The sequence below is a fragment of the Sarcophilus harrisii genome, chromosome 5 (genome assembly GCF_902635505.1).
Source record: "Sarcophilus harrisii chromosome 5, mSarHar1.11, whole genome shotgun sequence".
In the NCBI taxonomy this organism is placed as follows: Eukaryota; Metazoa; Chordata; class Mammalia; order Dasyuromorphia; family Dasyuridae; genus Sarcophilus; species Sarcophilus harrisii.
Window position 1 is genome coordinate 25,389,285 of NC_045430.1, and position 25,932 is coordinate 25,415,216.

The 25,932-nt window shown below is 38.8% G+C and overlaps 1 protein-coding gene across 3 annotated transcripts in view; it reads left to right on the forward strand.

The window, feature by feature from the left end:
* Nucleotides 1-401: 401 nt before the first annotated feature.
* UHRF1BP1L (UHRF1 binding protein 1 like) overlaps nucleotides 402-25,932 on the forward strand; it is a 77,514-nt gene continuing 51,983 nt past the window's right edge. For 2 of the 3 annotated variants that reach the window (XM_031938875.1, XM_031938877.1), the window contains exon 1: nucleotides 402-481. In XM_031938875.1, coding sequence (XP_031794735.1) covers nucleotides 438-481 — 44 coding nt within the window. In that variant the 5' untranslated portion in view covers nucleotides 402-437. Of the gene's footprint in view, nucleotides 482-18,589; nucleotides 18,729-25,932 lie in introns of all 3 variants that reach the window. The other variant, XM_031938876.1, reaches the window with a different exon arrangement.

The window sequence follows — 25,932 nt, forward strand, 5'->3', positions numbered from 1 at the left end:
CTCGCCCCTCCGTCTAGCCCCGCCCCTCTTTTCCTTTAGTTACACCCCTCTCTCTGGACCGACCTATCGTTTCCCCGCGTCTCCTGTATCCCCGCCCCTCTGTCCAAGTGGCCCCACCCCCTGGGGGGCCGCTCCCCCCCCAAGAGTCTCAGGTGATGGTGCAGTCAAGATGGCGCTGGCGGCGGCGGCGGCGGCGGCGGTGGCGGCCTGAACTGGGATGAGCCAGTCCGCTATTTGGCGGTGGCGGTGGCAGCGACGGCAGCGACGGCAGCGGCCACTGGGGCCGCGGGGGCTGGGGCCGGGGCCTTGGGGCTCGTCTTAGGCCCGTCGCTGCTCTCCCGCGGGGCGCTCGGGACGGCCGGAGGGCAGACAAGGGAGCGAGCGCGGGTGCGAGGAGAGCGGCGGCGGCGGCGGCGGCGGCGGCTCTCCCCCTCGCCATGGCCGGGCTTATCAAGAAACAGATCCTCAAGCACCTTTCCAGGTCAGTGCGGGGAGAGACCGGGGGGGGGGGTCCGGGGAGTCTGGAGGCGCTATATCCCTTCCTCACCCCCCGTTCCGGGGGGCGACTGCCTCTGGGTAGTGACCGTGGCCTTGGGGTAAGCCCCCTCCCCCCCGCCCCGTGTGGCTTACCCGCCCCCTCCCCCGCCCCGTGTGGCTTACCCGCCCCCTCCCCCGCCCCGTGTGGCTTACCCGCCCCCTCCCCCAGCGATCGTGGCCTCGGACCTGGGAAGCCTCCTAACCCGCTACCCCCGGCACTGATGTCAGACCTCTCCTCCCACCTTGGGTCGGCGGTAGGGGGATGGGGCCGCGGCAGCAGATGACCCTGGGGGATACGCGGAGCCAGCTGGGGTTTCGCCTCTGGATGACACATTTTTGAGGAAGACGGGGACGAGCCCCAAGGAAAGCGGGGGTGAAGGGCCTTGCGAGCGCGCATTCATTCATTCATCCCCAACCCTTCCCAGGCGCCTGCTAGGGGGCCGGGTACCCCACAAAGATCCGGGACCCGCGCCCGCGCCAGAGAGGGAGGGCTCGGCGCGGCGCCGGGGAGAGCCTGCTCTGCTCTAGTCTGGGAGGTTTGTTGTCTCTCCCATCCCTCCCGGGCTTGTAGCTCCCTTAAAGTGAAGGGACTCGGTCCGGGGACCTCGGAGGGCCCTTTCAGCCTGCAGGGCTCCTGTGGTCCCAGCCAGTGCCCTCATTAGCCGGGCCAACCCATCCTTCCCCGAACATCCTTGCGCTGATTGCCGGGCCACCCCTTCTGGGACCTTAATGGACTCTGAGTCATAAATCAATGAATCCGTCAACAAGTATTTATTAAGGACCTTTGTTTCATAAACTGAGTTTCCTATTTGCCGGCTGGGTGACCTTCCAGAAGTCATTTAACTTCAGGGCCTCAGAATTTCCTCATTTGTAAAATGGGGGGTGGAGTGGGAGGTGGGAGTGGACTTCTGAGGTGCTTGTTACCTCTAAATCTTATGTAGTCTTTCAGTAAACAAGAAAGCAGTCAATAAACATTTGTTAAGCACTAACTACTTGCCATTAAGAGTTTATATATATATATATATATATATATATATATATATATATATATATATATTTTTTTTTTTTTTTTTGGAGGGAGGGGAGCGGAAAGCAACACAGACTTAAATAATTGCCATAAGTACTGTATTCCCCTAGAACTCTATTATCAGGAATCTTAGAGGAGTCTCATTAAAGAGCCAGGGAATGGTTTTGTTAGGTTTTGGTATTAGGAGAATAGGAAGGGAGAGGAAGAGTGATATATTGAGAGGGAAGAGAGAAGGGAGTATGGGAAAAATTACCCCACATAATTAAGATCAGAAAATAGAGGTCTATACAAATAAGGGGGAAGCAGGAGTGGATGACTCCAAACTCAGAAACACATCTGCACAATTGGGTACAGAAATAGGTTTCACTAAAAAATACTGTGTGTCCCAAGGGAATACAAAGCAGTTGCTGGGGTGGGGGGCATTAACTACTGAGGGGCTGACTCTGGAACTGAGAGTTGAAGGGAAGTAGGTAGTGCGATTGAGGTGTGCAAAGAGGGACATGAAGGTTTTCAGTGGGGCAACTGCAGCTTGGCAAGTTTAGCCATGTCATGCTTGTAATGGTCAATTGAAGGAACTGGGGATGTTTAGACAGGATGTGATAACCAGCTTCAAGTCACTGAAGGGGTTAGATTTGTCCTGCATGGGAACAAAACTAGGAGCTGGTGCAGAGACAGCCAGGGCTGCTGCTGCTTTTTTTTTTTTGTTTGTTTGTTTACAGGTATTTTTTATTATTATTATAACTTTTTATTGACAGAACATATGCCTGGGTAATTTTTTACAGCATTATTCCTTGCACTCACTTCTGTTCCGACTTTTCCCTTCCCTCCCTCCAGCCTCTCCCCTAGATGGAAAGCAGTCTTATACATGTTAAATATGTTATAGTATATCCTAGATACAATATATGTGTGCAGTCGAACAGTTCTCTTGTTGCATAGGGAGAATTGGATTCAGAAGGTAAAAATAACCTGGGAAGAAAAACAAAAATGCAAACAGTTTACACTCATTGCCCAGTGTTCCTTCTCTGGGTGTAGCTGATTTTGTCCATCATTGATTAATTGGAACTGAGCTAGATTTTCTCTTTGTCCAAGCTAACCATTTCCATCTTAGAATACATCCTCATACAGTATCGTTATTGAAGTATATAATGATCTCCTGGTTCTGCTTATTTCACTTAGCATCAGTTCATGTAAGTCTCTCCAAGCCTCTCTGTATTCATCCTGCTGGTCATTTCTTACAAAACACTAATATTCCATAACATTCAGATACTACAATTTATCCAACCATTCTCCAATTGATGGGCATCCATGCATTTTCCAGTTTCTAGCCACCACAAACAGGGCTGCCACAAACATTTTGGCATATACCGGTCCCTTTCCCTTCTTTAGTATCTCTTTGGGGTATAAGCCCAGTAGTAGCACTGCTGGGTCAAACGGTATGCACAGTTTGATAACTTTTTGGACATAATTCCAGATTGCTCTCCAGAATTGTTGGATTCGTTCACAACTCCACCAACAATGCATCAGTGTCAGCCAGGGCTTCTTAAGGAAAAAAATTGGGTGGTAGAGCTGTCCAAAAGGGAGATGGCCATCATAGAGCCAGAGAAGCTTTTCTCTCATCAAACGTACAGGCTTGGTTGACTACTTGTCTGGGAAGGGGATCCTGTAAAGAGAATTGCTTTTTAGGTATTCTTTGTCCTAAAAGGCTGTTGCCATCCTCTACAATATGAAAACTGTTTCTTTGAGTTTGTATTGCCACTTTGCTCTTTACTATTCATGTGTCTTTAGGCAAATCACTTCCTGGGTCTACGCCTCAATTTCCTGTTCTGTTAAAGGAAAAGGGAGGCTGAATTAGGTGTCTGCTGGGTTCCTTTTTTCATTTCTAAATCCTATGATCAATGACCTTGTCCCACTGACTTGATTTTCCATGCCACTGGAGTGGCTTTGGTTTGATGTGGTTTTTGAAGGCTGTTTACTATACCTGCCACGTTGTGCTTCCACTCCCCTTAGAAAGGGTTCCTTAATTACAGTCTCTTGGAGATGGGGCCATGATTTCCTGCAAGCAGTAGCTTGGAATGTTTTCCTGGTCAGATGTTTACTATTGTTATTAACTAACCAAACTCCTTATTAAGGTTCAGTTTTCCAAATATACATTCACTTAATGGGTGTGCTTATTTCCACAACCAGATTTGTGGTAAGTAAATAACCAGAGACATCAAGGTGCCCTTGATTCTGGATTCATTCTCTTGTAAGAGAGAGTTTCTAAAAGCCCAGGGCCTAAATTCTGGATATTGGCATCTACGGTGATAAACTTTAAGAGTCGTCATTCTTTCCATTTCATAATGTGGTTATAGTCAAGAATGACTCAGGCAAGCTGGCAATTTATTTCTTGCTTAGCTTCTCCATATTTGTCTCTTAAGTCAAAGGAGTGCTGAATAACCTTGTTCCAAGAAGTTACTCAGAAGCTTCTCATTGAGTTTTATTAGAGCAAGTCTCTTGCTTCTCTTTCCATTTATCTACTGACAAGTTAATCCTTCAAATGGAAATCTGTCAAGCCTATCATTCAAATTAATCTTTCATAAAGACAAACACAATTATGTATACATATAATAAAAGTTTTTAACTATAATAGAACTTGAGTGAACTGTGTGGTTAGCAGTTTTAAAAAAATTTTAATTTCACAAATCTAAAATGAGCAAATTTTGAAGAGTTTAAAGGGAGGGCAGTAATAGCCTACATGGCTCAAAGATCTTATAGTCAAATGCAAAATCAAATAAGACTGTATGGTATAGTACTTATAGAACAAATATATATATAAAGATCAATTTCTTTCTAACATGAAAGTTTAGAGTATCATACATTTTAAAAAGGTGTAAGTAGTCCAGAACCCATTGCAGAATTTCTTGTTGAAAAGGTTAACTTTTACTAAACTGAGGTTTTGTTTTTCTTTGGAATCCATAAAGTCTGATTTAAATCAGATGTCCCTGCCACACATTCCAGTACAAAGGTAGTGATTGTTTTGGCAAAGTAAGGCAACTACCACGTGTTCAGGATTGAACCCTGGGGTTACTTTTTAACCTGTGTTACCTCTAAAAGTTCTGTCATGATTTGTAATGAGTTTCTGAAACTGAAAATTTTCACTCATATAAGTTGTACATAATTTATTGACCCTACTATCATTCCTACCAACTATTAAATACTTCTGTAATCTGATAGCTGTATGTACCTACAGTAGGAGCAATTAGTCTGATCTGGTTTGATAATAAAAACTGAAGTGGCACCTTAGTGGCAGGGTGAATTAGAGAGCTGGATGAAAGTTGTTTAGTCATTTTAGTTGTGTCCGACTCTTCCTGACCTGATTTGGGGTACTCTTGGCAGAGATACTAATATGTTTACCATTTTTTCTCCAGCTCATTTCAGATGAGGAACTGAGACAAACGAGATTAAATAACTTGTCCAGGGTCACCCAGCTAGTAAGTGAGGCTGGATTTGTACTTAGGTCCTCCTGAGTCCAGGCCTGATCCTATATCCATTTAGCCTGCTCTTGACTGAGCGACCTGAGTTCAAATCCTGCTTCAGGCACTTATTAGCTACAAGACCCTAGGAAATCACTTAACCTCTGTGCCTCCTGTTTAAAACAGGTCCAATAATTGCACCTACCCCACAGGATCATTGTGAGAATAAAAAGAGATCACATATCTAAAGTGTTTTGTAAATATTATAGTGCTGTATAAATTCTAGTTGTTATTATAATGGCTGTTATAATTATTATAATTGTTATATTCATAGAAGTTGAGAGGTATAAAGAAAATGAAAGATAATTTTTTGTATCATTAACTCCTTTGGAAGTCTAGTGAAGTCTGTGATCCCCTTCTTAGACTAATACTTTTAAATGCCCATGACAAAATACAGAGGACTTTGAAGGAAAGCAGTTATATTGAAATAAAGATAAAATGTTTTTTCCCATCCAAACTCACAGACTCTGAAGTCCATTCATATACACCAGGTTAAGAACTCTTGTTCAAAAAAACCAAAACAAACAAAAAAAAACCCAATTCCCCCCCTCCCCCCCAAAAAAAAACCCAATAAAAAACTGTAAAACAAAGCAAAAAAAGAATGTTCTGGTTTAACTCTCTTAAAGACTTATCTAATGATGTTAATCCAGTGTTTCAGTGTATAGTTTATTAAGATAGACCCTAGAAATACAAATCTCTTTACAATATTTGTCCAATAGGGGTTGATAACCTGGAGCATGCATACCAAAGGTTACATGTGAAATGATTTGCAGGCCTATGAGTTAAGGATCAATAGCTCCTAGAAATAAGGTGAGTCTAAGGGCCTACACTCCCCCACCTTCTACACACAAAAAGGACCTTAATCTAAAAACCTAGGGAGCTGAAAGAGAAAGAGGAAGATCAGCTTGGGCTTCTGGACAGTGGTGCTGAAGGACAATGCCTATATAGGTTGGGGTTGGAAGAGAAGGCATCATTTGGGAGATGGCCGAAAGAGGCAGTGCCTGATGAATATTTTAAATCTGTGCCAAGCTAATTAAGTAACATGAAACTATGGACCTCTAATTTACTTAAGCTCTGCATAATTTGTATCCAAGATGCCATCATTCCCAAGTGAAAATGCTTCTTAGGATTTTCCATCTAGATGTAGAAGAGACCTTGGAAATTATTTATTTCAATCCTCTTCTTTTCAGTTTTAGGAAACTGAAGCTGAGAAAGCCTACTTAACATTACTTGCCCAAGGTGACACCATTTGTAGGTGACTGAGCCAAGATTTGAATGCTGGAAGCTGGCTTCAAATCCAGTGCCTTTCCCCCCACTTTCTACTCCCAGCACCCTTGTGTTCTCTGCTGACTGAGGTGAGGTGATTAAAAACAGATGCACTTACTTCCCTTGGCCAGTGGGCAGTAACATGTTGCCTAACAAATAGGGATGGGAACTCAGGGAAGCCTGCTATTTGGTAACTTCTCAGATACTACTTATTTTGTCAGAGCAGCATGAAAAGTACCAAGGAAAAATGTACTTATTTCAGGTTTACTACTCTCTGTAGTGGCTTACCGGTACCATCTGGCTTGCTCTCTTTCATCACTGACTCCCTCAATTCCTGCCCTGCTAGTTCCCAACTCAGATTATCGCTTAATATCCTGTTCTTTCTCTGGAACTGCTTTTTGGAAAAAGTCGCAAAACTGCACCCTTGCACTATTACTGTGTACATTTTATCCTTGAGGGAAGGAAGCCGCATCATTCTCTATGTCCTTGACTCTTGTCATCTTCATTCCATCTTACTCTCCCATCTGTTTATTGGTTTCTCCTCTGCCTATGTATTGGCTATTGGATTGAGGTGCTGTCATAATTTTCCTAGTAGAAATGGGGGTGGTGGCAAAAGGATGGCTTGTTAGGGTAACACGGTACCTTTCAGTTCTTGTGAGTGAGCCTTCTCAGTGGGACAGAGAAGGAGCCTTTATTGATTCAAAAGGTGCTTTTGGGAACTTTTTTTGACTCATTCATGGTCTTGGAAGAATTGGTTTGTTGACATTGGGAAAATGGAAATTAACTCATGCTTTGCATTCCCTGGCTCTCCACAAAGCTCTTGCATTTTAGGGACTCTGCCCAGAAACTTATCAGGCCCTAGATAATGTAGTCACTGTCCAAATAAAGGGCAGGTGGAGCTGATGGGAATGGGAAGTGAAATCCCTAGCTGGAGGATATGTTGAATCCTGCTGAAGATCAGTATTATAAGGAAAGGACTTGGCAGGGAGAGTGAGAATTAGGAACCATCCTCTAAAGTAAGAAAGCTTCTCACTCATCCTATTACTAAACCTTCCTTCCCCTCCCCTCTCTTCCTCCCCCATTTCCTTCTCTCTGGGTTTAAGCCTTTTACCACCTAGGTATTAGGGAGGTTTTTAGAAGTTGTTGTTGAGGGCGTGGTTCTGGGGAGCATACCTTGTGACTTAGTTTGGAGATGTGGACAGTTTTCCCTTTTTAGGTAGTAGCTAAGATGGGGAATTGTACATACCCATTGTACCAGGTTCTGTGATGAGGTAAGGAGAGGTGTGAAATTTTTAAAAGAATTGAGTTTGGCACACTGAACCTGTGCTCCACTCCCCACTGCACCCCATTCCATGCTTTGGCCTTCCCTATACCTAGTCTATTTTGTATGGCAACTAGATCTCACTTTTTGGCTCTTGAAATGGTTCAGCCTTTAGCTAGCTATAGACCTCTTTGCCACAATTACCATAAAGCTGTAGGCATTTGGTGAAATTTGAGTGTGAGATCTGAACAGTCTGAGCAGATAGGGCTTTTGTTTCAAACAAGTTCTCTGAGGAGAGGAAAGGGCCATAATGCTTTGGGCCTGTGATAACCTCATGAGCTGCTGGGAAGCAACTTGTGGGATTGGGCATCAAGAAGACCTGTTTATTTATTTTTATTATTTTTAAAAATAAGGCTTTTTACTTTTCAAAACACATGCAAAGATAGTTTTCAATATTAATCTTCACAAAACCTTGCGTTCCAAATTTCTCTCTCTCTCTTACCTCTTCCCTCCCCTAGACAAGTAATCCAATAAATGTTAAACATTTGTATTTCTTCTGAACATTTTCCCATATTTGTCATGCTGCACAAGAAAAATCAGATCAAAAAGGAAAAAAAAAACCACAAGAAAGAAAAACAAACAAACTAACAAAAACAACAATAAGTGAAAATACTATGCTTTGATCCACATTCAGTCTCCATAGTTCTCTCTCTGGATGCAGATCATACTTTCCATCACAAGTCTATTGAAGTTGTTTTGAATCACCTCATTGTTGAAAACAGCCAAGTTGTCATGGTTGATCATCACATAATTTTCTTTTTTTCCCTCTCTTCCTTAACTTTATTTTTTAAAATTAAAGCTTTTTATTTTCAAAACTACATAGATATTTTTCAACATTCATTCACCTTTGCAAAACCCTTGTGTTCCAATTTTTTTCTCCCTCTCTACTCCTATGCTCTCTTCCCTATAGACAATCAATCTAGTATATTAAACATGTATAGTTCTTCTATACATATTTCTACAATTATCTTTGCTGCACAAGAAAAATCAAAAAAGAAAAAAATGAGAAAGAAAACAAAAATGCAAGCAAACATCAACATAAAAAAGTGAAAATATTATTGTGATTCACACTCAGTTCCCCAGTCCTGTTTTGGATGTAGAGGCTCTCTCCATTACAAGACCATTGGAACTGGCCTAATCACTTTTCTGTTGAAAAGAGCCATGTTCATCAGAATGGATCATTGTATAATCTTGCTGTTGGCTTGGGCAGTGTTCTCTTGGTTCTGGTCATTTCAGGTGGATCTCTCCAGGTCTCTCTGAAATCATCCTGCTGTTGATTCTTACAGAACAGTAACATTCCATAATATTCATATATCATAACTTACTTAGCCATTCTACATCTGATGGGCATGCACTGTTTCCAGTTTCTTGCCAGTACAAAAAGGGCTGCCACAAACACTTTTGCACATGTGGGTCCTTTTCCCTTCCTTATGATCTCTTTGGGATACAGACCCAGAAGGGAGACTGCTGGATCAGTATGTACAGTTTTATAATTCTTTGGACATAGTTCCAAATTGCTCTCCAGAATGGTTGTATCAGTTCACAACTCCACCAACAATTTTAGTGGAAGACTTCAGTTTAAACCCTGACCTTGCTAGATGTTCTTGAGGAAGACCTTTGACTTCTCTCAGCTTTAAGTTTTTTATCTGCAAAATGGAGATGATAGTAACTTGTATGTCACAGGGTTATTGGGAAGATCACATGATGTCAGATGTAGAAAGTCTTCATTCCTCTCCAGGCTACACTTCTCTCTCTAGGCCTGCTTCACTGTGTCTCTGCACAGGTACCACCTCTTTTCTGTCTTCCTATGCTCCCAAGGTCATTTCCTTTTATCTGTCTTCTTTCCTCATTGGAATAGGAGCCCCTTGAAGACAAGAGTATCTTTCTTCTTGAAGTTGAATTCCCAGCCCTTTGCCCAATGTTGGGACAGAGAAAGTGCTTGAGAAATGCTGGTTGATTTAACTTGTTGACTTCGCTAGCCTCAAAGTACCATATCAGTATATGGATGCTGTATTGGATTTTGAGTTGGAATAATAGTGGGACTTGGGGGAAAAAGAACTGTAAATCAGAGGTATGCTTAATATCCAAAGTGATCAAATGGCAATTTCATGATGGAAAATTAAAGGATAGCTGTCAAAATCTGGTGAACTCAGGGTTGATTCATGTTTAAAGCAAGTAATTGCAGCAAAAGGACATTGCATATTAAGTTTTTTTGATGTGTTAAAATTACAAGATACATTTAATTATTTTCTTTTGTTTAATCAATTTGCACACTAATATTAATATATCTTGAGTTGGTTTCCTTCTTTTTGCTACCATTAACATTTTACTAATTCAAAACCTTATTAACAGTTTTACAAAACACTTGTCTGCCATGTTGAAAGACCTTTCTGTCTTTGTGCTTCTTGTTTCTGAGATCTCTAAACTATCGTTCATTGTTGCCCAAGTAATCTTTTTAATACAGGAAGGGTCTAAGAGCAGGAGGGAGGTAGAGAGGAGAAGGAAGAACATGTGTGATTAAATTGCTGTCCTGATTTAAAAAAAAAAATCTGGTGGCTTTAATTGCTAAACTCTTAATGACATTCAGCCTCCTCCATGGCCTGCTTCCAGTTTTCATTTGAGAAGCTTAAGCTACCTTCCTGCACTAAGTTTTTGGTGCAGGAACCCTTTTTTGCCCCCAATCTCTTTCTGAGTTTTCTCACTTCCATGCATTTGCACAGTCTATCCCCAAGTATGGAAAAGGCTTCCTCTCAATCTGTTGTAGAAATCTTGTGGTTCCTTCAAGGTCCATCTGACCTCTTCCTTGAGGCTCTCCCTTATCTGGTTTGCCCTGCCTCCATTTAGAAGTGATTTCTTCCTCCAAGGCTCTTATTTGATCACTTCTATGTAAATCTCTCATTCTAACTTTTTTTTTCTTTTAGTACGGTACCTGTATATTCATAGATATAGGTAACCCCTGGTGAGAAAATTCTCCTATATAGGTTAGCTCCTGTTCTGTACTTTAAAGTCTTAATATGTACTAGGTGTTGAGAGGTTAAATGACCTGTCCAGAGTCATCCAGCACAGAGAGAAGCAGAAATTGAATCTAGATCTTATGTCCATGACTGGATCTTGATCACATACTGCATTGGCTCAGTTGTTCTAATTTATGTTGTATTCAGAGTGATTGTGGATCCACCTCATTTTCCCACTAGCCTAGAATTTCTTGAGGACTGGATTCTTTTGTTTTTCTTTGTTAATCTGAGTGTCTAGCACATAGCAGGTGTCTCTTGCTGTCAGGGTAATCTTTGCCACTTTTGCATTTGGTGAGAATACAGTAAATGTTTCTTAAATTGAATCTTTCTCTCCATACAATTGGTCCTTGATCGTTTCTCAAGTGCTAAGTATGTGCCCAGGTACTGTGTTAGGTTCTGGAGACAGAAAACAGGGCCTGCTCTTACAGAGAAACAATACCCAGAAAATCAAACTCTCCCTGCTAGCATTATATGTATGCATGTCTTATTTGGTGGCAAGGAGATCAAATGAGAGGCAGGAAACCAGGAAATGTAATGTCAGGATAATTCCAGGAGTAAGGGCAGGGATCACTGACATGTGGACAGAGACAGAAAGACAGACACAGAGAGAGAGAGGGAGGGAGGGAGAAGGAAGGAGGGGCACGGAGGGGAGGGGAGAAAATGTACAATACAAAATTGGAATAAACTGCATTGTAATTTGAATGAAACATTCTAAATAGTTAAAAATATATTAATTTGCATTAATAATAGTTTAACCAGAGTTGTATATGATCATGTAAGATACATTTTATAACATTTATGTAACACTTTAAAATTTGCAAAACCTGTGCTTCTGTTTGTCTCTTGCTCTCCTCAATAATATTTTATTTTTCCAAATACTTGTAAAGATAATTTTCAACATTCACTTTTGTAAGACTTTGTGTTCCAAATTTTTCTCCCTCCCTCCCTTATCTCCCCCCTCTCCAAGACAGCAAGTAATCTGATATAGGTTAAATATGTGCAATCTTGTCTTTCCTCCTCCATGCCTCTCTCTCCCTCACTTTCTTTGTGGTGTAACACACACACACACATACACACATATTGATTGAACCCACAAAAGCTTTAAAACAAACAAAGATTTGGCAGGATATATGTACCTTCTGAATTATTGCTGACTTCTGATGTAAAGTATATATATTTGGTTATGCATACAGTCTGTCTTACCAAAGGTAAATCTCTTAATGTCAGAAACATGGTTTTGCATATGATTTATATAGAAATAATATTAAAAAGTAGCTGAGTGAATGGCTTGGGGGAAGGAGCAGGTCATTTTCAATAACATGTTACTTTTGACCATACAAAATATGGTCATTATTTTTGTTTAAGAACATTGTCTTTATGCCTATGTGTGTATCATACTATATTAAAAGCAATTTTAAAATTAATTTTAAAAATGCTAAATGGTATAACCAGAAATTATAGTCACAGTATTTTTGCTACCGTTTTTTAAGGACATTAAAAAATGGAACTGTGACTTATTGAGAATATTTCTTTTTAATGAAAAGTTATTAATAGATGCTAATTTCCGTTTTTTAATGTCAGAGAATCACTAAAGAATTCATGACATTCTTTTAAAAATATCAAGTGCAGGTGTTACTCATTTAATTCAGGAGATGTTTCTCCAATAGGTGCTATAGAAATTCCGTTATCTTTTAAGTGTACTCTTTAAAAAATTGAGTTTGTATTTGTATCCGTTTATATTTTTGATTCCAAATTCTTTCCCTCCATCTCCTGCTCCTTCCTCATGCATTGACAAGACAAGAAATGTGATACCCATTTTTCATATGAAATCATACAAAATATAGTTAACTATGTTGCCAAAAATAAATGAATGAATGAATACATCAGGAAAAATAATGAAAGGGAAGAAAATACATTTCAGACTGCACTTAGAGCTCATCAGTTTTCTATATGGAATTGGATAGTTTTTTTTTTTTTTAATCAAATCCTTTGAAATTACCTTAGATCATCATTATAATCTAAGTGTAGCTAAGACATTCACAGTTGATCTTTATTTGTATTGCTGTTACTGTATACAGTGTTTTCTTGGTTCTGCTCATTTCATTTCATGTAAATCCAGGTTTTCTAAAATCACCTTACTTGTCATTTCTTGTAGCACAGTAGTATTCCATCACAATCATAAACCATAGCTTGCTTAGCCATTCCTTAGGTGATGAGCACCTTCTCCGTTTCTAATTTTTTGCTAATAGACTTGTTCTTTTTAAAGGACTGCTGGGATAAAAATCCTTATGTAAATGGAATATTCTCACATACTTTATTGATTTCATAAGTTTGTATATTGAATTTTCTTAGAGATGTATGCTATTTGGATTCTTCCTTTTCTTCCATTTCTCCCTTTCTTCCTCCCTTCTTGTCCTTTTGTAACTGCTTTCACAACAACTATTTCAAGAAGGGCTCCAGCCCAGCTCTTCTCTTTCTATCCCATGCCTCTCTTTTCTCATTCCTTAACTTTTTTGCATCTTTCCTTTTTCTCTTTGCCAGCCACATTGCCTCCATATAAATATCCCCTTCTTTATTTGTTCTCCACCTCCCTTTTATGTGTCTTCTTCCTCCCAGGGTCACTCAGTCAGTGTTTGAGGTGGCTTTTGAATTCATATCATCCCATAGTGGTACAGTCTACCTATATGGAAACTCCTGACAGAAAGTAAGGACTATTTCATTTTAGTATTCTCCTGGTCCATAGTAAACATTTAATAAATACTTCATTTGTAGGTTAAATCCAGACTTTAACCATTTTTTTTTTTTAAAAAGTAGGTGCTCTTTGACTCTAGCATTTCCTTGGAAAATGTATCTTCTAATGTGGAAATTTCCATTGTTGCAAATGGCAAACTTCTCTGTCCTTTCTAGCTCCTCTGGATGTATCTGGGGCTCTGGGGTCCAGTGTCATGTGCCCATAGGTGCACAGCTAGTACATGTCAGAGTCAGGACTTGAATTCAGGAGTTTGTCACTCTGATGCTGTCTTCTGTTGACAACACACTGCCTCAAGATTGTCAAAGAATATATCTCAATCTCATTTCTGGACAACTTTTTTTTTTTTTTTTTATTAAATAACTTTTTATTGACAGAACCTATGCCAGGGTAATTTTTTTTACAACATTATCCCTTGCACTCACTTCTGTTCCGATTTTTCCTTTCCCTCCCTCCACCCCTTCCCCCAGATGGCAAGCAGTCCTATACATGTTAGATAGGTTACAGTAGATCTTGGATACAATATATGTGTGCAGAACCGAACAGTTTTCTTGTTGCTCAGGGAGAATTGGATTTAGAAGGTATAAATAACCTGGGAAGAAGAACAAAAATGCAAGCAGTTTACATTCATTTCCTAGTGTTCTTTCTTTGTGTGTAGCTGCTTCTGTCCATCTTTGATCAATTGAAACTAAGTTATATCTTGTCTTTGTTGAAGAAATCCACTTCCATCAGAATACATCCTCATACAGTATTATTGTTGAGGTATATAATGATTTCCTGGTTTTGCTCACTTCGCTCAGCATCAGTTTATCAAGTCTCGCCAATCCTCTCTGTATTCATCCTGCTGGTCATTTCTTACAGAACAAAAATATTCCATAACATTCATATACCACAATTTACTCAACCATTCTCCAATTGATGGGCATCCATTCATTTTCCAGCTTCTGGCCACTACAAACAGGGCTGCCACAAACATTTTGGCACATACAGGTCCCTTTCCCTTTTTTAGTATCTCTTTGGGATATAAGCTCTGCACAACTTTTGATGGAATGATTATTTGTAACTCTCAGTTTTTCTTAAAGGTCACAAAGGATTTTGAAATCAGTATAGTATTGGATTTTAAGTTAGGAGACTTGTGTCTGAATCTTGGACAAGGCACTTCTTTTCTGTGTGGCTCAGTTTTTGATAAAAAAACACTGGAACTCAATTTTGCCACTAGTCAACTAATTGAGCTGTTTGGCGATAATTAACAGATCACATCTTCTGTTTGTATGAATTTGTAGACAATGGTTCCTCCTTGATTCACACTGGTTGAAATTCTTCCTTTTTTCCTTCAAAACTCAGCTCAGGTTACCGCCTTTGACCATCTCCCTTCCTTCTCCCTTAGTAAGAAGTGATTCTCCCTCTCACTTTAATTTTCTGTTTTGGTCTCTGCTATGAATACATCTCCTATGAATTGTCTTTGCTAGATTAAGGTCTAAGACTTTCTGTCTTATCCTTCCTATCCTCCACCTCCTTGGTGCGCGGCCCCTCCCTCCCCCTCAATTCTTTGTTATCCACCTAGATTACTAGGTGTTAAATAATTTACTAGGGACTAAGTAGGGGCTAGTTTGGTGCAGTGGGAACAATGCTAGGCTTGGAGTCAGTTTAGGATCTCATTTCTGACACTCAGCTTTGTGACACTGACCAAGGTACTTACCTTCAGTTTGATCATCTTTAAAATGGTAATACTATGGTAACAACAATATTGTTGATGCTACTTATACCACAGGTCCATTGTGAGGAATGTTGCAAACACTTTGAAATTGTAAGCTATTATCATCATCTTTAAGTTTTCTCTGTGTGTGTATATATGTGTGTGTGTGTGTGTGTGTGTGTGTGTGTGTGTGTGAGAGAGAGAGAGAGAGAGAGAGAGAGAGAGAGAGAGAGAGAGAGAGAATTTTTATAAGTTATATTAGGTGAAGAAAAATGATGATAGTTGTTTCTCTACAAATTCTAGTAATACCAAATTGGCTCCTATAATTTTGTGCTTTTAATTTTTCAAGTGACAGGATTTTTTTTAAAAGGTGATTATTGTATTTGATACCAAAGGTTTTCACACCAGTTATTTATTTAGTTGGGGTTATATGTATAATGTCCATTTTCATATTTTTCTTTTGTGAAAATTGCTACCCTCCATTTAGCACTAATAGTAAGAATTTTCTTATACTGACATCTTCTAATTATGGAATAAATTCATTTCATCAAAGTGAGTAATGCATTTCTATAAATGAAAGACTGCTTTCCTTTTGCTATATGAAATCACAGCTTATTTCTTTTTTTCCTTTTTCTTTTTAAGATTGATCCTCCCTATCTCATTCTCTTTAGATATGCAGGGGCCACTAACAGCCCAATATCCCTTTGATTAGCATGAAAACTTTGATCTATTGTTTCTGACTTGGATGAGTTTATTCCTCCTTAGACAATCAGGGGCTGCTTCTGTTAATTCCAAACTTTGTTTGGATACCTGATCACTTTGACTCACTGAAACTTAGAACTCCTGAACTTAAGTGATGTGCTAGACAGAGACTAGTTTCTCCAGGAGGGAATAATTTCCAATACGTTGATTTGATAATTTTTGATGAAGGATGAGTAATTCATGTCACTTAAACATTTATTAATCAATATTATTAATGTATTAATCAATAAGTGTGTGTGTGTAAATAAATAAAAGAAAACATTTATTAAATGACACACTGTGTTAAATTCTGGGAATATAAAGAAAAACAAAAGACAGTTCTTGATCTCAAGGAGCTTGAGATGTAATGGGGGAAACAACATACAGATATCTATGTATAAACAGGATCTGTATAGAATTAATGGGAGATAATCACCACAAGAAAGGAACTAGAATTATGAGAAAGTCAGGAAATACTTTCTGTGGAAAATGGGTTTTTTTTTTAGGACTTGAAGGAAGCTGGGAAGTAGAGGTGAGGAGAGAATGAATTTCAAGCATGTGCAAAAATGCCTAGAAGTATTGTGTCTCTTTTGAGGAACAGCAAGTATGTGGGAAGGAAAACTGGAAAGATGGAAGTAAGGGTAGAGTATGAAGAGCTTTAAATGCCAAACAGAGGATTTTATGTTTAATCCTGGTGATGATAGGCATCCCCTCAAGTTTGAAGTGGAGCTGTGTGTGATACGCTTAATAACTAACTCTTGGGACAGCTGCTTGGAGAATGGGCTGAAGTCAACAGAGAAAAGTGGCAGGGAGATCAACTAGCAGGCATTCTAATAACCCAGGCAGGAAGAGAGAAGGGGCCTACAAAAAGAGGTGGTGTCTGTCAGAGGAGAGGAGATTCATGTGAAATTTTTAATGAAAGTAAAAGCAACAGATTGCCTATGGGGGTGAGAGAGTGAGAAGTTAACACCCAAGTTGTGAGCCTGGAAAGCAGAGAGAATGGGGGTACCTCAGCAGTAATTAGGAATGTAGGAAGAAGGCAGGGTTTACTGGGGAAAGATCATGAGATTTGTCTTAGATGTGTTGAGGTAAAAATGTTTGCTGGACATCTAGTTTGAGATGTCCAATATGGAGGAGGGAGAGGAATAAGCATTTTAATAGCCAGTATCTCTGAGGTACTTGCTAAGTGCTTTGATATAATTAATTGGAAATGGGAGACTGGAGGTCAGCAAAGAGATTGGGGCTGGATAAGTAGATTGGAGAATCACCCACATAGAGGTAGATCATTGAGTTCATGGGAGCAGATCAGATCACTAAGTGAAATAGAGGGAGTACAGAGGGAAAAGTGAAGAGGGCCTAAGAGACCTCTGAAAGAGGGAGGGTATCAGCTGGATTAAAGTCCAGCAAAAAGGAGACTGAGAAGGAACAGTCAGGTAGAAGAACCAGGAGAGTTTCCCCCCCCCCAAAAAAAAAAAAAAAAACTACTTTATATTAAATAAGAGAGAGTGATACACAATGTCAGGAGTACAGAGGGTTTAGGAAGAATGAGGATTGAGAGAAGACTTTTGTTGGATTGGGCAGTAAAGAAATTGTTGATCACTTTGAAAAAAACTGTTTCAGGGGAATGATAAGGTTGAAAGTCAAATTGCAGGCAGTTAAGAGACTAAAAGGCAAGAGAGTTGAGGCTCCACTTGTATACAAGGGACTGTCCGAAACTGCTAATGGAGATGTAGTGGTAGGCGTAATATATAATATATCCTGATTTTACTGAATTAGAAAAAAAAATAAACTTTTGCCTCTGCTGTCCAGATGTTTGAGTTAAAAATGTGGTTTCAGAATGATTTGGAAAAACTGCTGTATGGCTTTGTTCTGTAAAGCTGGTCTCTTAGCCAAAAAGATTGGATTTATGCCCTGACTCTGGCATGACTTGGCTGGGTTGTCTGGAGCCTTTTGATGATCTAGGTAACCCTCAAAGACTCCAAGTCTTAGAAAAGGTGTTGACCTGCACTGATAGGTACAGTTTTCTTATTTGGATGTGTTCCATATGTTGAAATTCCAGGTTCAGGTTCAGTTTCTGTCCCTGCCTGATAATTAATTTTTTTTTTTCTTTTCTCTCTAAATCATTTTGAGTAGAATGGGTGAAACTTGTGGGAAGGCACATTGAGGCAAGAAAAGAGTTCCTACCAGGAGAATGGGTCACTGAGAGAAAACCCGATCTCTGCTGTGGATTGGTTCGAGTGAGAATTCTAGTTTAGAGGATGATCTCAAACAGCCTCCCAAGTGTTTTCTTGCTAATTCTGAGCTCTGTTTTCCTGCAGTGGCTTCTGGATTGATTTCCAAAATCATTTTCTCTCTCTTCCCCCCTCTCCCCCCCAGCTTTTTAGTAAAAGAGGGCTTTTGTGATGTTTGGGACCTGCTTTGAGACTCAAATTTTTGAAAGACTCACTAGTGGAATAGTGCGTTTTCTCTGTGGTCTGGACTTTTGCAGTCATAATTTGCCATCAGGCAAAACTTGTATGTTGCTGGTGACCATTTGGAAGTCAGCCTAGAAATTTACGCATCTTAAATTTTCAGCAGATTTCTGTTCTACTTAATAAAAAGCAATGAATATGACTAATTGTTTTTAGTACACAGCGCTAAATTTTTTTTCATCCTTGTATCATTCCTCTTCTCCCTTCCCTTTAAACTTGCTCCTTTGTGTGTCCCCTGTGTCCCGTTCCCTGCAGCGACCCCTGCTGGCTGTGGTGGAGATCTGTTTGCTGTGCATTTCCCAATCTTGACAACCAGAGGAATCTAAGACCCTGGCAACTGACCACTTGCTTTCATCAGGAATAGGGACATTTTGTCTGAATTCCCTGACCTCAGGTAATATTCCCCTTTACAAATGATTTTTTTTTTAATTTAAAGATGAGAAATGCTGATGATCATTATTCCCAACAGTCACTTTTCAGGGGCTATATCTTTTCTTTGAGAAAGCATTGGATTTATAGCTTAGATTCAGAGCATTCATTTACCTTAAATATGGAGACTCAGGATCCCAGGATCCCAGTGTTCATGGTTGGAATACTTTTAGGGGTTTTCTTAAAAAAAGAAACCTTTTGCTGGTCTTTTAAAGGTTTGACCAGCTCTTCCTGGCTTTGTAAAAGTGACACCCTGACCTGCTGTTTGCTAGTAAGGATTAGCACTACATCAAGGGAGCTTTTAAGTCTATGAAGGTATAATCACTACGGATTGCCAGAGTGGTTAGGTGAAGGCTTCCTAGTCAACCTTCATTTGTAAAATGCAGAGGATCCCTTGATATCTTCAAAACTTTGTTTCATTCTTTCGTGCATCACCAAAGTCTTAGGACTTTAATACTCGTGTGCTCAATGCAAACCACAACTACTTGAAAGTGACTGAAATGACTCTTATAGAAAACTATATTTCTATATTCTATGAGTCTATATTCTTTCAAGATACATAAGAACTAAATGGGCCTGGTTGTTAAGGAAAAGCTGAAACTTAAGGGCAGTCATTTCAGTGATGATCCTAGTCTATGTTATATAGCTTGGCTTGAGTGACTAAGGTACAAAGCCTATTTTTCTAGACTGGAATATATATTGATTTTCCTGTGACCTTGGGGATGTGGACTTTGATAACCTAAGTGTATAAGGAAGATTCTGACTCTGTCCTGGTGCTGTGTACTTAATAAGTGTGTAGCAAGGGTTTATTAAATTGAACAGAGATGAGGACTCTTAATTTATAGTCCTTGTCACAACTATTACTATGGGTAGCCCACAGGAGGCCAGGTGCATTTCAGTGGTCTCAGGTGGTCTCAAGTGGTCTGCAAGCATTTACTCAGTGCTTATTGTGTGCCAGGCATTAGGGATTTACTAAACCCAGTAAGCCAGTCTTTGTCCTCCTGGAATTTATATTTACTCAGCTCTAAGGGTAGGTCATATGGTTTGAGATGGGACTCCCTATGTTTACTTGGGATTGACCCTGGCCTCTTAGTTCTCAGAAGTGTTCTAACTTTAACTGGTCACTGCAAGGTAATTCTCCTTTGGCTTTGTTTAGATTATTCAATAAAAGACATTCACTCTCTAGAGCCTATCCCCACATTAAATACATTGGGTTCTCTTGCCCCTCACTCCTTCATGTTTACTTTTGTAGTATTATCTATGTTATCTATAAAATAGAGATGAACTTTAGAACTGGGAAGAACATAAGTATTTTTATAAATACAGAGAATTAAATCTGGGGAGGATCTCTGGCTTCCCCAAAGTCATCCAGATAATTAGTATTAGAGCTGAGGTCATCTGACTCCCAGCCCAATGTTTTTCACTATAACATATGCAGAAACTAAGCAACAGATTAGGGTTCACTTCATTAAGAGAGAGAGAGAGAGAGAGAGAGAGAGAGAGAGAGAGAGAGAGAGAGAGGGGGGGGGGGGGAGGAGAGTGTGTATATGTATGTATCTGCTTCACATTGAGCATGAATGGTGGTGGGGAAAGAGTCTTGGATTTGGAGTCCGGGAGCTGGGGTCACAGGATAACAGTCTGAGATCTGAAAGGAGCATCAGGAACCACCTTCTATATCTCATGCCCGTGGAGAATCCCCACTTTAGCACACAAAGATCTCCGACAGGAAAAGTTCCCATCTTTCAAGGAAGCCTCTTCTACTTTAGGGCTGCTCTGATTGTGAAGAATTTTGATTCAGGTGTCAGTTGTCCTTTTTGCATCTTTTCTCCCAAAGGCTCCTGATGCTACCCTTTGGGGATAAACAGAACATGTCTAATCCCTCCTCCATATGACTACTCTTCATGCACTAGAAGAAACTGTCGTGTGTCTCAGATACTCCCTTCTCTCAGGTTCTACAGGCATGGTTCTTTAACTGGTTTGAGTTTTGACTGGGTTTCATACTTCTTTTGTGACCTCATCTTCCTTTTCTGTGCTTGAGTCTTCTCAACTCTAAAATGAGGGGCAGCTGGTGGCTTAGTAGATAGAGCCTGGAGTCAGGAAGACCTGAGTTCAAATTCAGCCTCAGACATTTTGCAGCTCTGTGATCCCAGGCAAGTCACTTAAATTTTGACTGTCTGTCAAAATGGATCCATTTGAGAATTAAATAGTAAATGATTTGAGCATCTTTTTCCAAGAAAATCCCAAATGAGGGTATGATGGGTTAGACATGACTGAGATGACTGAATGCTTCCAGATAAGGGCATTCTTATAGTCAACAAGGTCTCTTCAGCCTTGGCCAAGGATGATCAAGGATGATCAATGTTACTTACTATCACTCGTCACAAAGGCATCGCATCTTAACATCTTTATTACTGATAGATATTGGCCAGTACAGAAACTCAAACCCTAATGAGGGATTTCTTTGTATAAAATTATTTAGTCTGTGGTCTGAGGCCAGTAGGTCTATTTTTTTTTTTTTTATTGGTTTAATCTATGTGGGGCAATGAAGTCTCTCAGGACAGAATAGTGGGCCTAGATTCAGGAAGACCTGAATTAAAATTTGGACTTACCAGCTATGTGATCCTGGGCAAATCACTTAACATTTGTTTCAGTTTCCTCATTTGTAAAATAAGCTGAGAAGGAAATGACAAACCACTCCAGTGTCTTTGTTAAGAAAACCCCAAAAGGGGTCACAAAGAGTTGGACACGACTGATAGGTACCTAACTACCAGCACCAAAAAACCAATATAGATTATATTTCTTTATTCTTTCAGCTCATGATGAACTAATATGAGTTGAAAGTAATTATATCTTTGGTTCCCATATTCTTCCAATTTTAAAAGTGGGGTAGGTAGTATTTTACTACTGAAACGATAGGCCCTGGCTTTAAAAAATTAAGTTTCCTGAGTTAATAGCAAAGTTACAGTTTCATTCTGTTTCTTTTGACTACACATCTAGTGTTCTTTTTCCTATATAATTCTCTAAGTAAAATTTAAAGCATCCTTGAAGAAAGTTAGCTTTATTGGGGGACGGGGGCTGGCCGTCATCCTTTTCCCACCCTAAAAGATTTCATTGTGACAGTGTTTTCCATGATCTTTGGTCCTTGCTTTTTATGTTGTACTATTTCACAAATATATGCTTTAGTTACTTTTTAACTTGGAGGAGCCTGTAATCTCTTGTTCCAAGTTATATATTTCTTCCTATCCATACCTCTTCATGCTGTGTGACACCTATCCATGGTGAGGAATTAATTTCCTTCCTTATTTTGTCCTGGATCTTCTTGTAGTTGTATCTTGTGGGCCCCATTAGAGCATGCAGGCTCTGCGCTGTCCATCAGTTACCCCTTGCTCTCAATTCTTAAAGTGATCCACCTATTTCATTCATGTAACTCTCTAGTGTTGTTCTCTAAACTACTTTTCCTCTGTAGACATTGCAAGCTTTTCATTCTTACTATGTCTCTCTTCACAGCCTTTTGGGTGATCTATTTCTTCAATGCTTTGGAAACTCTGGTGTTCCATGACATAGCCATCAAGTATGGGGAAGACTATTTGACAAACTATCCTTTGCCTTAGGGCCATTAAAGGCATTTCCTCAGTTTCCTTAAAGCAATCTACTTTATTCTTCTTTTGATTTTGGGCCTGGCCTTTTACAAGTCTTTCTTGGTAGAAATATTTGAATTTATCTTTGTTACATTTCTAAAGGAATTTTATGGAGGAAGATAGTAGAAGATTATCAACAATGTCATTCCCTTACCATAGATAAGAGGCAGTAGAGGGAAAAAACCAAATTTACAAAATTTGAAATATGCATAGAGATAACTTCCTAGAAGAACTTTCAGGGCAGTATTTTTCTACAAAATCAAATTATTTTTATAATAATAATTTAAAAAAAACCTTAAGTACTCAGCACTTTTTAGTGAATTGTGTGATTATGAAGATAGCATTTGTAGAATATCAAGTCTGCCTGTTCCTTGTTCATATTTTTCTCAAGAATGCTCTTAGTAGTTCATTCAAATTAAGATTATGGATAGGAAAGTAGGCATATGGATCAAGTAATTATTGATATTTTCATTTTTCTTTTTTTTTTTTGTCATAGATAAATGATTATTTACCTAAGCACATGATATCCTTTTCTCTGTCTTGTATATTGAGAATTGATTTTTCATCTCCCTTGAAATTATGCCTGCTCTATCCCTGGCCCTATCTTAGATGACCAGTTTCCTGAGCTTGGTCTAGTTCAGTACTTTCCCCATCTTTGTCTTCTCTACTGATTTCTCAAGGTCATCATGTAGCACATAGCTCAGCCGCTGTTGATAGAGAAAAGTTCTTGCTATAAAAATTTTAAAAGATTTTTTTCTATTTTTTTTCATTTGTTGTTTTTCCAGAAACTGTCTTAAATGCTTATGGTTTATTTGAGATTCTTGCTATGTTTTTTACAAATCAATTTTTTCCTTTAATATTTTTTATTGTTTTATAGGGTGATAATTGCTCATAATATGCTACCTTCTTATCCATAAAATTCTTCACATTAGCTAAATTTTGCTGTTCTCTGTTTTACATTCCATGAATACTTTCTCTCATTTATTACCTTCTCTTGGAATTACTGGTGCCTTTGAAGACTCAGCCCAGGTGCTGCCTTCTATGGGGAACCTTCTCCCATCTTTCCCCAACATACTTCTCTCTCCCTCAGTTCCAACAGTCCTCTCTGATGATATCATCAGATATGTTGTTGCCATGTATAATGATCTCCTGGTTCGGCTTATTTCACTAGCATCAGTTCATGTCTCTCCAGCCTTCTCTGAAATCATCCTGTTGGTTGTTTCTTACAGAATAATAATATCCATAACATTTATATACCATAATTTATTCAGCCATTCTCCAATTGATGGACATTCATTAAGTTTCCAGTTTCTTGCCACTACAAAAAATGGCTGCCACAAACATTTTTGCACATGTGGAGCCCTTTTCCTCTTTTAAGATCTCTTTGGGATATAAGCCCAGTAGAAACACTGCTAAATCAAAGGGTATGCACAATTTGATAAATTTTAGAGCATAGTTCCAAATTGTTCTCTAGAATGGTTGGAACCCTTCACAGTTCCACCAGCAATGTACCAGTTTCCCAGTTTTTCCACATCCTCTCCAACATTTGTCATCTCAACCAATCTGACAGGTGTGTAGTGGTATCTCAGAGTTGTCTTAATTTGTATTTCTCTTATCAATAGTGATTTGGAGCAGCTTTTTATATGACATAGCTTCAATTTCTTCATCAGAAAATTGTCTGCTCATACCCTTTGAACATTTATCAATTGAATAATGGCCAAAGCATATTTTCTTAAAAATTTTTTTTGGTATCTCAGAGTTGTCTTAATTTGTATTTCTCTTATCAATAGTAATTTGGAGCAGCTTTTTATATGACATAGCTTCAATTTCTTCATCAGAAAATTGTCTGCTCATACCCTTTGAACACTTATCAATTGAATAATGGCCAAAGCATATTTTCTTTTTTTTTTTTTTAATGATTTTTTTTTTTTTTTTTTTTTTTATTTAATAGCCTTTTATTTACAGGATATATACATGGGTAACTTTACAGCATTAACAATTGCCAAACCTCTTGTTCCAATTTTTCACCTCTTACCCCCCCCCCACCCCCTCCCCTAAATGGCAGGATGACCAGTAGATGTTAAATATATTAAAATATAACTTAGATACACAATAAGTATAAATAACCAAAACATTATTTTGCTGTACAAAAAGAATCAGACTCTGAATTATTGTACAATTAGCTTGTGAAGGAAATCAAAAATGCAGGTGTGCATAAATATAGGGATTGGGAATTCAATGTAATGGTTTTTAGTCATCTCCCAGAGTTCTTTTTCTGGGTATAGCTAGTTCAGTTCATTACTGCAAAGCATATTTTCTTAAAAAAAAATTTTTTTGCAGTCCTCTCCTAGACTTTGTATCAAAGTCACTGAATATTTTTTTTCAAGTTTATAGAATTTTGTTCTTTAAAAAGCAATTTTAAAAAACAAAATTGATGGAGAATGGTTGAGTAAATTGTGGTATATGAATGTTATGGAATATTATTGTTCTGTAAGAAATGACCAGCAGGATGAATACAGAGAGGATTGGCGAGACTTACATGAACTGATGCTGAGCGAAATGAGCAGAACCAGGAAATCATTATATACCTCAACAGTGATACTGTATGAGGATGTATTCTGATGGAAGTGGATTTCTTCAACAAAGACAAGATATAACTTAGTTTCAATTGATCAAGGATGGACAGAAGCAGCTACACCCAAAGAAAGAACACTAGGAAATGAATGTAAACTGCTTGCATTTTTGTTCTTCTTCCCAGGTTATTTATACCTTCTAAATCCAATTCTCCCTGAGCAACAAGAAAACTGTTCGGTTCTGCACACATATATTGTATCCAAGATCTACTGTAATTTAATTAACATGTATAGGATTGCTTGCCATCTTTGGGGAGAGGGCGGAGGGAGGGAGGGGAAAAATCGGAACAGAAGTGAGTGCAGGGGATAATGTTGTAAAAAATTACCCTGGCATAGGTTCTGTCAATAAAAAGTTATTTAATAAAAAAATAAAAAATAAAATAAAAAATAAATAAAAAACAAAATTGGGCAATTGGGAAAGGAGGCACAAAAGCTCACTGAGGAAAATAATTCGTTAAAAAAATAAAATTGAGCAAAAGGAAGCTAATGACTTTATGAGAAATCAAGATACAGTAAAACAAATAAAAAAAAGAAAAATTAGGAAAAATATGAAATATCTCATTGGAAAAATAACTGACATGGAAATAGATCCAGGAGAGATAATTTAAAAATTATTGGTCTACGTGAAAGTCATGATAAAAAAAAAAAAAGAGCCTGGACATCATCTTTCAAGAAATGATCAAGGAAAACTGTCCTGATATTCTAGAACCAGAGGGTAAGATAGAAATTGAAAAAATCCACCAATCACCTCCTGAAAGAGATCTCGAGATGAAAACTCCCAGGAATATTATAGCCAAATTCTGAAACTCCCAGGCCAAGGAGAAAATACTGCAAGCATCCAAAAAGAAACAATTCAAGTATAGTGGAACCACAGTCAGGGTAACACAAGATTTAGCAC